Raw genomic sequence first — 15,300 nt, 5'->3', positions numbered from 1 at the left:
CGTGTAGTCCCTTTTCCTTTCCTGGCTCATTTGAAAGCCTGGTAGAAAGTGCACATATGAAGTATGCATATAAAGTACACATATAAAAAAGTGAAATAAAAATAGTTTAGTTTATTTGGTGCAGTATTTCCACTGTTCTAGTAAGAATAAATACATATGCATGTATGAGCTACAGAAGTATAAATTGTATAATTTTTATAATTCCTCATATAAGTAAAGTGTTCTTGTAAGTTCATTTAAAAATGGCACCACACAATATAAAGAATAGTAAAATCTATGCTAATAATTAAATTTTAAATTTTTTTATTTGCAATGACATCAAATAGCAAATACAAAACACCATGTCAAGTCGAGAGAAAGAGAGAACAAAAGAAAGAAAAAAGCTTTATCTTTCAGGAACTTTAGCGACACTTCCTCGCTGCCTTTTCAACAAAAAGTCCTACATTTCATTTCATGCTGGGCCCTGCAAATTATGTGGCTGGCTCTGATCCCATGGCTTTAAGACATGTCCACAAGCACTGAAAAGCTTGTTTCAAACCAGCACCATCCCAGGCATTTCCCAGTGTGACTTCCTTCTAGGCCTTGCCACATCCCTATCCCAAGGCTTCAACTGGGATCAATGGATACTAGCTGCCCCCTTGTTAAGATCAACAAAAATCTCCTAAACATAGCTCTGAGAAGATGGGAAAATGGAGGTAAAGTGAAACGGCAGGGGCTTATCCAAGGTCACAAGGTATCCCAGGGACAGACACAAGCTCCTAGCCTTCAGGTCCAATGCCAAGGTTTGTTGATTTCCATCTCTACTGCTGGCATTCGAGCCTTGAACATCATTTGAAAATACCAACAAAGTCATTGTGTGTTGTATCCCTTTGATCACACTTCAGCTAGGGCCCCCACAGCCCCACAGGAACAGATGTAGGGCAAAAGGCTCTGCCCTGCAAAGGGTTCTACACAGAACATTCCAAGGCCCCAGGGGAGTCCTGTATCTTGTTCAATGTCAAGAAGAGTCCATCAACAGGCCAATACATGCTTCATTTGTAGCCTCTATAATGATCAGATTCCTATGTCTCCCCAGGAAGGTCAGGATATCTTTTCTAATCATTGTATCAGGATCATTCAAAATTCTGTAGAAACAGAACGATCCCTACCTATTTCTTTGAATTTCCTGGAAAACAAGATACGCAAAAATCACATCCAGGGGCCCAGCACAACTGGCCAGATCTCTTCCAACCAAAAGGAAATCCCAGCCAGAAGAGACCACAAGCTGGAGCCCTTTGCAAATTGCCTGCACACCCTTCATGCGTCCCCTCAAGTCATCCAAGTAGGTTTTTAGACCGACATCTCTTAGCACATTCTAGCTGTCCTCTTGCTATTCTTTTGGAGGCTTCCATGTGGAGTACAAGGGTTCACTGAGCCTAGATTTATTCCAGAAGCCTCATAACCACCTCTTGTTTGGAGCAGCGACGCCCTTAGCAACACAGCTTAATTTTCCAGGTACTTCTGGGCTAGTAGTCCAATTCCTCCTAAAACCCAGTCCTGTCTCTCTATGCACAGCTTTGTGTAGAAGGAGGACGGATCCTTGATTAAATATATTCAGACTCCAGCAGAACCTGGAGCTTGTTGGGCTACTCAGCTGGTGCTGCAGCCCTGGTGGAAGGGTCAGCAGCCTTTCTTCCAGAATAAACCTCCAGTTGCTGGTCTCCTTAATTTTAGCAGGCACACAGGGGAAAAGATATCTCATGGGCCATGCTGCACTGTTCTGGCTCTAACAACAATACCAGTGATCATCTTTCCTTCCTTTCTAGCCAATGAGAAGTATAAATACACATGTAAAACTTTTCTGTTGCCATTTAAAATAATCTTCATGAAAATATTTTCATGAAATGTGAAAATGCTTCTGACATAAATAAATGGGATTAAAAGCAGGATACCTGATTGTATACACAGGAGGACCGCAGCTTTGTAAACTGTTTACATTTATTCACAGAAAAAAATACAGGAAGGAAGTACACCACAATGGGTTTCTAACTGGATTAGAGGTAATTGTGTATTTTCTTCTTTAAACGTTTTAGTGTTTTACGAAAGAAAATACATATTATAGGCATTGATTATTTTGTAATCTAACAGGAAAGGATACTTTCCTATTAGCTGGGACTTCTGAAGTAGTCATCACTGATTTTATACATAGCCCTGAAGGAAACAAACATAAGGCTTCTACTTCTTCCCAGAGTGACTTTTTTTTAAAATTTTAAATTTTTTATTTTTTTTTTGAGACGGAGTCTCGTTCTGTTGCCCAGGCTGGAGTGCAGCGGCACGATCTCGGCTCACTGCAAGCTCCGCCTTCTGGGTTCATGCCATTCTCCTGCCTCAGCCTCCCCAGTAGCTGGGACTACAGGTACCCGCCACCACACCTGGCTAATTTTTTGTATTTTTAGTAGAGACGGGGTTTCGCCGTGTTAGCCAGGATGGTCTCGATCTCCTGACCTCGTGATCCGCCCGCCTCGGCCTCCCAAAGTGCTGGGATTACAGAAGTGAGCCACCGCGCCCAGCCCCAGAGTGACTTTTAGGTTGAACCATCCTCCTAGCTGAATTTTCTATACAAGATACAGATTTTGGCTTTGACAAAACTGCTTTGCTTATAATCACTCTTTTCTTTCTTTTGTGAGACTTGACATTTGGAAATAGCCCGTTAGAGCCTTGAATCAAAGTATTCTATTTCTTTCTCCTGGTTACCAGGCCTGAGATCTCCCAAAGGAATTTCCAAAGTGCAAGGCTTTGGAGCCCACCTGAAACTGGGCTCAAGTGAGACAGAGGCCCAGAGGATGCTGACTTTGTGCATCGAAGTATGATGACAAGAACATTGCCTTTGGAGAAGAATGGCTCCAGAGCCTTGAGCTTTTTCTCTGCAAAACTGATGATCATATTTCTTTTATATAGATTATAAAGATTTAAAGAGACAATGTATGGAGGATGCCTAACAGCACACACAATTAATTATTAATAAAAGTGGTGAGCACTGGAGAAGGCAGCAGAGGGGAATATCTGCTATTGCTACTTTCCATTCTCTCACTGTTGAAGTTTTCCAGTGTGTGAGGTGAGGATGGGAGTGGTGGAGCTATCCAGATTTCAGCCCCGCCCTGACTGGGCTGGCCTGACCAAGGACACATCTTTGATTTCACCATGGAAATGTAACCACGTCTGGGGTGGAGGGCAGGCAGTGCTAGCCACTGGCTGGCAGCCCTAGAATGTCCATGGATAATACTGACTAAATATAAGACTCCATTACCACTCCAAAGTCACCGCATTAGCAATCCACAGTGCCTCATCCTCCACCCATGGCTGTTCTGCCCTTTAACTATTCATGGGGCAGCAGCCAGTATGCCAAAGACTTACGGGAACTAAAGGACTCAAGCTGTATCTTATAATGGATTGAAAGAGTCCATTTTTGCTGTACTACAATTTTATCTGCTGCTATTACTGCTAGTATTGCTATTAGCACCACCATTCCTCCAACTGCTGCTACTACTACTCTGACTATTAATCCTTTAAGTCTGTAAACTACTTTACAATTTGCAAAGTGCCTCCGTAGCCTGGGTTTTACCTGATCAAAGATGAGACTGGGCATGGCATTCTGGGAAGACAGAGGTAGGCTGGTACTAGAAACCTCAGAGGGAACAGAGAGATCTGCATTTACCAACAGAGCAGAATTGCCAGTATTTATTTTTACTCCCCCACCACTGCCTGGGCTTCAGACACATTCACCATTCCCTGCCACACCCAGTCACTCTTCCACCCCTACCCTGCTCTAACTCTCTCCATAGACAGTCTAGGCAACCTCACATGTTAGGAACTAGGAGGAACTGCCCTTTATTTGGTCGGAGAAGGTTGACCATGCCAAAATCTCACCAAATGGGGCAAGAGAAGAGGAGAGAATGCTTTTCAAGTTGCCTTTGCCAACCTCTCCCACCTTCTCCCAGAAGGCCCTGGCAAGAGCCAGACTCTTTCTTTTTTAAGAGACTTTAAATATTCCTGCGCCTAAATTAAAAAAAAATTTTAATGCCTGATTTTGGCTCTTATCCCCAAAGGGAATGTTGGAATGTACACCTTCTTTGCCCAAGAGAAGGGCCCCCTTTTCCTTCACCCCTAGCAGCCAGCTGGCGTGAGGACTGATGCTACACATAGTGAGAAACGGGCAGGGAGGAGACGGCGAATGCAGCATAGTTCAAGTCCAACCATGAACCAAGCTTCCTTTGAGATAGAGATCTTCACCTGGCAACCGGGAGCCCCAGCAGAGCTCAGAGAGAAGAAAGTGGCATTCTGGAATCCATTTTGCTCAAGATGCTGAAGGCATGGTGTCAAACTCCCCTTTGCTACTGGGGCCAAAAAACTTGGGGAAGATCTTACCTACAGGGATGCGGTTAGTTGGGGAAAAGGCGAGGACCAATCCTGGTGCTCATGCTACCTGAGGAGAGCAGACAGGTGCGTGGCCTCCCTTGGGACCCACCCGCAGGAAAAAGCTGGGCTAGCGGTGGCTGCGGGGGCCCACTGCGGGCGCTGCTTCCGCATTTTGGACCCAGGTCCACTGGTGAGCAGTAGCAGCAGCAGCCATAGCCAGGGCAGCTGGGTCCCCTTCTATCTATCCAGTCATTTCTAGGTGAGATTTACGATGTATGCTAGCGAAGGGACAAGAGATGACTATGGCCTTTGAAAGGCATAATCCTGAAAGTCACACTTTTTCTAAGGCGCCTCCCTCCCGGGTTCTCCCCGGAGCAGCACAATCACAGCAGGAGAATCTGCACCGCGGGAGCGCCGCAGTGGTCCGCGGAGGGACCGGGCCGAAGAACGCGGACCGCGGGGCGGGGGGCGCGGCGCGGCTCACCTGCCAGGCTGTTGTAACAGTCGATCTCGATGGCTTCCACCGTCTTGCTCTGCTCCTCCGAGAGGCGGCCGGGCTTCAGGGCCCCAGCCGGGGAGGCCGCACGCGAGTCCCGCTCCCGTTCCCCGGGGGGCGGCAGCAGCCCCTTCAGCTCCAGCAACGCCCGGTGGTATTTGCCGATGGCTTCACGGAATTTCTTGTCCTTGTAGCACTGCGCCCCTTGGCTTTTGAACTCGTGCGCTCGTCGGATGAGCTCGGCCGGCTCGGCCGCCGCCCCGACCTGGCCCCTCGCTGGGGCTCCTCCGCCGCCGCCCGGGACGCACAGCGGCGGCGGTGGCCGCTGCCCGTCTCCGGCCGCGGGCGGGCTCGGGTTCCCCTTGGCCCCGGCCGCCGAGCCCTTTCTCTCCATTCGGCCGCCGCCCCGGCGCCTGGTGCGCGCCGCGATCTGCCCGCCGCAGCCGCCGCCGCCGCCGCCGCGCCTTCCCGGGTTTAAAAGCCGCGGGCGCCGGCCCCGCGCCTCGCAGGCTTCGTGGCGGCCGTGACACCCCGCGGCGGTCTGGCGCCCCGCACTCCCATTCTCCCCGCTGCTGCCAGAGGCTGCTCCAGCCGCCGCCGCCGCCTCGGACGCCGGCCCCTCCCCCGCCTCCCGGCTCCGCGCCGCCCGCTCCCGCCCTCCTCCCTCCGCAACCTGCGGGTGGCGGGGGCCGGTGCTCGCGGGCCCGGGGCTAGCGCTGCGGGGGGACCGTGGCCCCGAGTGGGGTGGCGGGGATGGTCGCTGACCCGGAAGAAGCTTGGCTTGCCCGAAGGAGGGGAGGATTAATGACAAAGACGGCCCCGCTCTTTCCCATTCAATCCAGCTCTGCGAGACGCGCCTAGTCTGAAAGGAGGTGGGGGGGCGGGTAGGTGTAGGGGGAAGGGGAGTGTGTGTGTGTGTGTGTGTGTGTGTGGGTGTGTGTGTAGGGATGGGGGCGGCGGCGACGAAATGCGTGCAGAAATAGATTTCTTAACTACAAGAAAAGGTGCGGCGGGGAACAAGGGGCGCAGGCGCAAGCCGTAGCTGCTAGTTCTTTGCAGTAAGGTGTTAGTATTTTTTAAGGGGGCAGGGCCTCCTTTTTGTGGATCCAGGTTGTCGCTGAGGTGTGTCTCGGTGTGTGTGGCCGCCGGGGCGTCCAGAACTCGACGTGCTGTACAGCGTGTGGGGCGCCGTATTCTGGGAGCCTGTGTATGCGTGTGCTGTGTGCGCGCAGCTGTGCAGGATGAATCACAGACATCAGAGATGGAGAACACCTGTTACTGTGGGTCATCGGCTTGGCGTGCGTCCGGTCTAGTTTCCATTTACAGGACAGTTCTGTGCCCTTCCTCAGGAGGTCCCATTCCTTCCTTCTTTTGGTCAGTTCTGAGTGTCAGCTGTCTACTGGGGATCTGCTAAGGCTAAGAGGCAAAGATAGGCAAGTCACTCCCCTGACCTCAAGAAACTCCCAGTCTACAGGCGAAGATACACCACCCACTGGTAGAGTCGCTGGACCAGGTACAGATGGTGCCTGTCACTGGGGAGGAACGAAAAGTGCTGTGCAGCCCTGAGGAGAGGAGGGAGAGGTAGCTTTTTGAGTAGTGGTAGATCAGGAGGCTATATGGAGTAAATAGCATTTGAGGACCTTGAAGGCTGGGTAGGATATGGCACGAGGAAATTGAAGGAAGTGGCATAGCCGGAGTGAGGAAATCCAGCGGAAGTCCTGATGTTTGAAATCTCAGGTTTGTTTAGGGCATAGTGGTTTGATTTTATAACCTAATGAGAAGTAGTAGGAAATGATTGGGTTGGATTATGGGGGCTTTTGGATGAAGAGTTTGGATTTGATTTTGGAGGCAATGGAGAAGCCTGACATATTTTTAGTGCCCTCCCTTCCTTAATGTTAAGAAAAAGAAAGATTCTAGAGCACCGGTTGTCAGAGTGCTGTCCCCAGACCTGCAGTGTCAGCATCACCTGGGAAACAGTTAGAAATGCAAATCCTAGGATCCTACTCCAGACTTACGAAATCAGAAACTCTGAGGGTGGGTCTCAGTTAACCAGTATATTGGTTCAGATATGCTGCTTTAAAACCTTCCTACTCAAAGTGTAGACCTTGGGCCAATATCATCAGCATCACAGGAGAACCTATCAGAAGTGCAGAATCTGAAAATCCCACACCTACTAACCCAGAATCTGCATTTTAATGAGCATACCGGGTGATTTGTTTACCTATTAAAGTGTGAGAAACACTGCTGTAGAGACTTTGGAAAATACAGTAAAGTATAAAGAACCCCCTAGTCTACACCCAGTTGTATTCTTTGTTAATATTTTGATGTAATTCCTACCAGTTGGTTTCTAGGCATCTATATTTGTAAAAAGTGCTCTTTTAGCCAACATAAGTGGTATGGAACAATATACACAATTCATTTACTGTTTGTTGTTGTTGTTGTTTTCTTTTCTTTTTTATTTTTGAGTCAGGGTCTTTCTCTGTCACCCAAGCTGCAGTGCAGTGGCATGATAATTGCTCACTGCAGCCTCAAACTCCTGGGCTCAAGGGATCCTCTCACCTCTTACCTTAGCCTCCTGAGGAGTTGCGACTATAGGTGCACACCACCACCCCAGGTTAATTATTTTTTTTGTAGAGACAGGGTCTTGCAATGTTCCCCAGGCTTGCTTCGTGTGCTTTTTACTTTACATTATATGTAATTAAATATTCTTTTAAAACCTAATTTTTAATATTCTGTACAATATTCCATTGTAAGTGGCCGGGTGCAGTGGCTCATGCCTGTAATCTCAGCACTTTGGGAGGCGGAGGTGGGCGGATTACCTGAGACTAGAAGTTCAAGATCAGCCTGGCTAACATGGTGAAACCGCATCTCTACTAAAAATACAAAAACCAGCTGGGCCTGGTGGTGGGTGCCTGTAATCCCAGCTACTTGGGAGGCTGAGCAGGGGAAACGCTTGAACCCGGGAGGCAGAGGTTGCAGTGAGCCAAGATCATACCATTGCACTCCAGCCTGGGCCACAGGGGGAGACTCTATCTCAAAAAAAAAAAAAAAAAATTCCACTGTAAGTGTACCATAGTGTACTTAAGCATTCTTCTATAGTCAGACAGATTTTGCTATTATAAATAACACTGAGATAAAAATAATAGATATCACCTACATATAGTATTTACATTGTGCCAGGCATTGGGTTAAGCACTTAACATAATAATCCACTGAATCTTCATAATAACTTAGTGAAATCAGTGCTATTGTTATCCTCATTTTAGACACCAAGTCACAGAGACTTGCCTGAGACTACACTGCTAATGAGTAGTGGAGCTGGGACTTAAATCCAAGAAATTTGGTTCCAGAATCTATGCTCTTAACTATCTTTATACTTAAATTTTTTTCCTAATTTATTTTTTCTTACAAAACATTATTTCGAGTTTTAATAAAGTCTTGAAACACATTGTCATCTTGCTTTTCAGAAAGATTGTACTAACTTGTGCTGCCACCAGCAATGTGCTAGTTTCACCACCACCACGCCAACATCAAGGGTGAGCTCTTAAGAAATATTTTCTAATTTGATAAATTAAAAATGTATATAGAATTAAATGAGATAGCTCTAATTATAAAGGTGAACATTTTTCACATATACCGTTGTCATTTATAGAGAACTTAGGGCTTTTAGTTGGACACAATTTTAGCGTGCTAAATTATATCTTGTATTTCTTTACTTTCCTAAATGCTTTGACATTTTTTCATCTTATTTGATCCTCACATTATCCCTGGAGAGGGTAGATGATTCTCTGCTCACACAGTGCGTTTGCAGTGGTATCTTACAAGTGAGACATCATATAAGTTCAGTGGTTAAGAGATTCTAGACTCAGACAAGTGTTAGCTGGAATTCTATCTTGACTATTTCCTGGGCAAGTTATTCAACTTCTGAAAACTTAATTTCCTCATTCATTAAATGGGACTATTACTTACTTCATAGGGTTGTTGTGAAGCATATCATAAGTGCTCAACAGATGGTAACTTTAATTATTGCTCTCAAATCCTGTCATTGTTGGATCCCATAAGAATGTTGTGGCAGAACTCCAGTTAATTCATAAATATTTGCCAACTGCCGGCTCTTTTTACTTTAAGGTATTGCATCAGGTAGAGCAAAGAGAAGAAATTGGAGGTCGGGCACTCTGAATTTTTGTTGTTACCAGTCCTTAAAATAACTTAGATAGGACAGGCTACAGGAGGCAAATATTGGATAAAGACCCAGTCCTGGGATTTGGCTCCTGTCAGAAATAAGACATGAATTGGGTCACAGTGGCCACAACCATTTAAAGGTAAGAAATATTGACATGCCAAATTGCTTTTTATTTTCCCACTGTGTGCTGGCTTAATGGTGCAGTATCTCACTCTTAGATTTTGGGTTTGAGGACACGGCTATGAGAAACATGTAACCCATGCGTTACTAACCTGTGTATGAAGCAGAACTCAGCACGAGAGCTTAGTAGTAGGTCCGATAAAGGCGAGCATGAATGAGGAAGGGAGGGAATATTAAGAGCAGTAGCATGGAGTGAGAGTAGAATTACTATACCCATCTTTCCCGCTCCACAGAGTTGTCTGTGTATGTCTAGAACTGTTCTGTTTGCTTCTTGTTAGTATGCTTCTGTCTGTTTAAGCCACTCATTGGTAAACGTGTTTTCGCTTCCCAGAAATGGTCTTCTTCCTTCAAATGGAATTAAATAAATGCCAACAAGAATTTCTTAAACGTTCTTTCATTAACCATTGGCCGTATGCAGAGCACTATTTTAGGAAGTGAGAAAAGACCCAAATGACAGAAAATCTGAGCATGAACTTCAGAGTCAGAAACTCAGTGCTTCTCCATGCATGTTTATAGCAGCACAGTTCACAATTGCAAAGATGTGGAAGCAACCTATGTTCCCATTGACTAATGAGTAGATAAATAAAGTGTGGTATGTATATACCATGGAATACTGCTAAGCTGTTAAAAGGAATGAAATAACATCTTTTGCAGCAACTTGGATGGAGCCAGAGGCCATTATTCTAAGTGAAGTAACATAAAAGTGGAAAACCAAAAACCGTATGTTCTCATATATAAGTGGGAGCTAAGCTATGAGTACGCAAAGGCATACAGAGTGGTATAGTGGACTTTAGAGACTCAGAATGGGGAGAGTGGGGAGGGCCTAGGGATAAAAAAAAAAAACAAACAAACTATACATTAGGTACAATGTATACTACTTGGGTGATGGGTGCACTAAAATCTCAGAATTCACCGCTATACAATTCATGTAACAAAAAACCACTTGTACCCCAAAAGCGATTGAAATAAAAAAATACAAAAAATATAAAAAAGAATCTCAGTGCTTCTCAAACTTTAATGTGTATATGAATTGCTTGGAGATCTTATTAAAATGCAGTTTTCTGACTCTGTTAATTTAGGCTGGGGCCCAAGATTATGTTTCTTTTTTTTTTTTTTTTTCTTATTTTGAGACAGAATCTCACTCTGTCACCCAGGTTGGAGTACAATGGCATGATCTCGGCTCACTGCAACCTCTGCCTCCCGGGTTCAAGCAATTCTCCTGCCTCAGCCTCCCGAGTAGCTGGTACTACAGGCACATGCCACCATGCCTGGCTAATTTTTTTGTATTTTTAGTAGAGACGGGGTTTCACTGTGTCTTGATCTACTGACCTTGTGATCCACCTACCTCGGCCTCCCAAAGTGCTGGGATTACAGGTGTGAGCCACTGCGTCTGGCCCCAAGATTATGTTTCTAACAAGCTGTCAGGTGCTGCCGATATTGCTGGTCCATGGACCACATTTTGAGGAGCAAGTGTTTAGAGGGAAGGGAGTGTAGGATACAGTAAATTCCTCTTCAAAGTTTAGCCTGTTAACTCCCTTTAAAATTCAAGAGGGAGAAAAATTGTTAAGTACAATGAGTTCTGAGTTCCTCTTCAAAGAACCAATATGTCAGTATGTTTAGCTTCCCTGTTCTTTGTTTTCCATTTTGAAGTGTAACTTCCTTGTTCTTTATGCCTCTTTGCCCCTAGTTTCAGTAAACAACCCCCTCCTAGCCTCTGTCACCTCTTTTGTCTGTAGTCATCCTTAGTCACCTGTTCTGTCCTTAGTCATTCTTAGTCATCTGCTCTGTAACTGTCCTTCCCATGGAAACTACTCACCTTGCCACTCCAGCTTGTACCCTCACTCTCTTTAAAATAGGCAATTGGAATTAGCTTAGACTTTGTGGTCCAACCCTAGCCAATAGGGGAAAGACATAGAGGTAGGGACTAGCTGCATTAGGAATAAGACCCCCTTACCCTCCCTTGTCCGGTGTGCTCTTGCCGTTGCTCCATCTGTGAGACGCAGCCTTCTATAGAAGTAAATTGCCTTGCTGAGAAAACTTTTGCCTCAGTGCTATTTTCACTTGGCGGCATTGAGAATTTACTTCCAACAGGAGGCTCAGTATCTTCCCTTCTTTCCTAATCTTCACCTTTTCCCAGAGAGGGGTTGTTTACAGATTGGCCAGATTCTAGGGAATCAATTGATCCATGTTTAACATGAGCAGAGTTATGAACCTCCATTCAGCTTTCTCTTAATGCAGCAGGAATAGGTAAGCTGAATCAGGGCCTTCCCTTGGGATCTGGCCATGTTTTCTCTTCCTCAAATGCATAGCTAAGTGTACATATTTTGCTTGCATCTTGTCTAATGTGGCAGGAAAGAAAGTGAGATTTTGGTATGTCACAGGGAGACGAAGGCCCTTGTAGGCCTTTAGTATAGGCTGCTTGCTCTAACTTTGTTTTTTGTTTTGTTTTTTCAGAGACCGAGTCTTAATCTGTCACCCAGGCTGGAGTGCAGTGGCGTGATCTTGGCTAACTGCAACCTCTGCCTCCCTGGTTCAAGCAATTCTTGTGCCTCAGCCTCCCGAGTAGCTGGGATTGCAGGCACATGCCACCACTCCTGGCTAATTTTTGTATTTTAGTAGAGAGGGACTTTCACTATGTTGGCCAGGCTGGTCTCGAACTCCTGACCTCAGGTGATCCGCCCACCTCAGACTCCCAAAGTGTTGGGACTACAGGCATGAGCCACTGTGCCTGGCCTCTAACTTTGTTTTTAAAAGAGTTCTACACTAAGAAATTGGGCATTTATTCAGGTAACTGTAAAGTGGTATTTTAATTTCTCATCTGTCAGTGGCACATGCATATATGGATTCTTCATGAACCTCACAAAGCAGAAAGATGACTGGGCCACACGGCAAGTTTCTAGTACTCATGGTACTTTGGCCCAATGTCATCAAAACCTGTCTCTTCTTTCCTGACAAGCTAGCCTTGAACACACACCAGTGAATCCTGTGGATGCTCACACCACTAGCGGAACAGCTCATTACTGCTGAGATATGCTGGAAGATTTCCTAGAGAAGTGTGTGGAACTGTTTTGAGGGAAAGACCTTTGCATGGTCAACAGTAGAAGGCACAATGTTCCTTTACAGGCTTCAAGCTTTGTGTCTGCCCCAGTTCTGGATCTTGTTTCTGCCTCTTGGAGTCTTTGACTCTTCTGCTACCCACTGGTGTTGGAAGACTGGAGGCCCCTTTCTCTCCACACTCACTCTGGAGCTTGCGTACCTTCTAAACAGATGGCTTGTGCTGCTTTGTCTCTTCTTTCAGCTCAATCTCTTGAGCATATGTGAGACATGTATTTGAATATCTTTTGTACTAAGCTAAGCTATTCAGGGTTTGGTTACATGACAACCAAATCAAAGCTATTTTGGGGATGTTTTTCTAATTGCATCAAACATTACAATTTACCTGAAAAATTATAGCATTTTCATTAAAAGTTGTTATCCATATTCAATCTTCAAATATCCCTCTATGGGAAAGCAGGAGATTTTTGAGTATTTTGTGTCCAGATGGAGCTAATGTGAGATTCGTATTTTCATTCATTCTACCTTCTGCTCACAACCCCAACCCAACAACAAATTTCTCTATGATTCCAGAGCCTGATTCAGCCTGACCTTATTTAGAAAAATAAGGCCTCTCTACCTATCTCCATTGTCTCCTACCACCCAATCCATTCTCTGACTGCCTCATCTCCAGTATCAGTTGAAGACCTCCTTGGGGCCATGATATCATTTATTTGGATCAGCTACTAACCTTCCTTAGGACACTCTTCTTTCCCCTATTCCATGTGGTCGAGTGGAACTGTCAATCATGGTGTCCTCTAGCTCCCTACACTGCCCCTGTCACTTCCCCCCACTTGCTAGTACCTATTCCAGGTTTGAGCCTATTATGTTATTCTGTCTTCCTACACCATAGTGATTGGTTTCAGGGAGAAGCACATGGACCAAGTAGAGGCAATCAGAGTTTTCTCTGAGATTTATATATAGACACTGGAAGAGAGAAATTCTTTTTTCTATTCTTTTATACTCATTAAAACATAGTTTATTAATTTATTCTTAACTTTGTGTTATGGACAAATTTAAACATACACACAAAAAAGAGTAGCATAATGAATCTTTAAGAACCTATCACCCAGCTTACACAGTTATCAACAACCAATATTTATTGCCATATGTTTAGTTTTCCAGATGTACTATTCTTATATCTCTATGCCTTTGTACTTACTGTTTCCTACATGTTTCGTGTTTCTGTATTTCTCATTTGCTTGCTCTTAGAATATTAGGTCTTCCAGTCAAAGTCACCCAGATTTGCCAAAAGACCTGGCACAAATGTCACTTCCACTATGAAGTCCCACTGACTTCCATATACAAGGTTGGTGTTCATTCTGTTATGTTCTGGTAGCTCCCTTTTCATGCTTTTATACTGCATAGCACTTATTTATTCAACATTCATTCAACAAACTTCTATTGAAATATTTCACTGTTTTAGGTGTTGGAGATCAATGAATTAAAAAGGCAAAAATTGTCACCTTTGTAGAATGAGGGAAGACTGAAAATAAACATCATAAATAAATAAATTACATAGGCTGTTAGAATGTGATAATTGCAGTGGGAAAAGAGCTTAAGTGGAATTGGATGTGTGTGTATGTCTTCACATTTTAAATAAGGAAAATAAGATAAGCCATACTCATTACACTGCATAATGGTTATCTGCTTGCTTTTTTGTCTCTACAACTAGCCTGTAGCTATTTGAAAGCAGGGATTGTGTCTTATTCTTTTTGTAGCCAAGCACCTAGTATATATATTAGCAAGCATTCTGTAATGGTTGTGGAATAAATGGAAAAAATAGAAGAATACAAGACACCAACTCTAAAGACTCTTGGTGTCAAGGAAGGTTTTTTTTTTTTTGAAATGGAGTTTCACCCTGTCACCCCAGGCTGCAGTGCAGGGGTGTCATCACTGTAACCTCCAACTCCCGAGTTCAAGTGATCCTCCCACCTCAGCCTCACAAGTAGTTGGGATTACAGGCATGTGCCAGTATGCCTGGCTAATTTTTGTATTTTTAGTAGAGATGGGGTATCGCCATGTTGGTCAGGCTAGTCTCAAACTCCTGACCTCAAGTGACCCGCCTGCCTCTGCCTCCCAAAGTGCTGGGATTACAGGCGTGAGCCACTGCACCTGGCCTTTTAAATTTTTTTTTTAAGGATAGTATAGGTACATGGGAAAAAATTCAAACAGTACTCTATATAATGGAATATATATTAAAAATACTATGTGTTCCTTCTCCCCCGGCCCCAGCCCTCCAAAATCTTTCCAAATGGCATCCGCTATTACTTGTTTTTTATGTGTCACTCCAGAGATAATCTATCTCTCTAGCTTTCAATGTAATATATCTTCAATCATAACTATTATCTTGGAAATCACTATATTTCAGTATACAGAACTGCTACATTTTAAAATATAGCTATATAGTATGTGTTTTTATGAGTGCATCAGAATGTATTTCATCAGGCCTCAGTCAATGGGTATTTAAGTAGTAACAAAGATGTTTTGATGAACCACTCAACTAGTTGAAAAGTTAGGTTGCAGTGTGACTCTGATGCATTAAATCTTTCATATTTAACTAAGTCAGTAGCTTACCTGTCAGGGAGAAGGCCAGTCTCCACACCTTTGTGTATATCACTTAATTTCACCTATAACCATGAGGTTGTTATTCTGAGGCTCAGCTTAGAAGAAGCCTGAGGTTTTCAGAGGTTCGGTAATTTGACCAAGGTCACACAGCTTGGAAGCAGGTCTGCCTTACCCCAAAGGTCAGGCTTTTTGCCTCCCTTAGAGTTTTTGGTATTCCTGCAATAAAGAGGATCTCTGCAGAATGCCTGGATGATCATCCTGGATGATCTTTTATTCTCTCCAATCCAAAGATGCTCCAACACTGTGCCACCCTCTGCTGTCCATTCCCTGTTTTTTCTGTTGGCTTTATGTCCTGGGAGGTTGACCTCTGCACAAACTAGGCTCT

The 15,300-nt window shown here is 44.6% G+C and overlaps 1 protein-coding gene and 1 long non-coding RNA gene across 2 annotated transcripts in view; one reads left to right on the top strand and one right to left on the bottom strand.

Annotated features, from left to right (window-relative positions):
• TTC9 (tetratricopeptide repeat domain 9) overlaps nt 1–5,760 on the bottom strand; it is a 33,559-nt gene extending 27,799 nt beyond the window's left edge. Inside the window, exon 1 of the mRNA XM_024231696.3 lies at nt 4,880–5,760. Coding sequence (XP_024087464.3) covers nt 4,880–5,285 — 406 coding nt within the window. The 5' untranslated portion in view covers nt 5,286–5,760. The remainder of the gene's footprint in view (nt 1–4,879) is intronic.
• Nucleotides 5,761–5,810: 50 nt separating this feature from the next.
• LOC129049786 (uncharacterized) lies at nt 5,811–10,217 on the top strand. Its single transcript, XR_008513103.1, has 4 exons — nt 5,811–6,628; nt 8,359–8,427; nt 9,020–9,213; nt 9,909–10,217. It is a non-coding gene; the product is annotated as an uncharacterized LOC129049786 (long non-coding RNA).
• The last annotated feature ends 5,083 nt before the right edge of the window (nt 10,218–15,300 follow it).

This window comes from Pongo abelii, chromosome 15, assembly GCF_028885655.2.
Source record: "Pongo abelii isolate AG06213 chromosome 15, NHGRI_mPonAbe1-v2.0_pri, whole genome shotgun sequence".
Taxonomy (NCBI): Eukaryota; Metazoa; Chordata; class Mammalia; order Primates; family Hominidae; genus Pongo; species Pongo abelii.
Note: the sequence above shows the minus strand (reverse complement) of the source record. Positions and strands in the feature narration are given on the sequence as shown.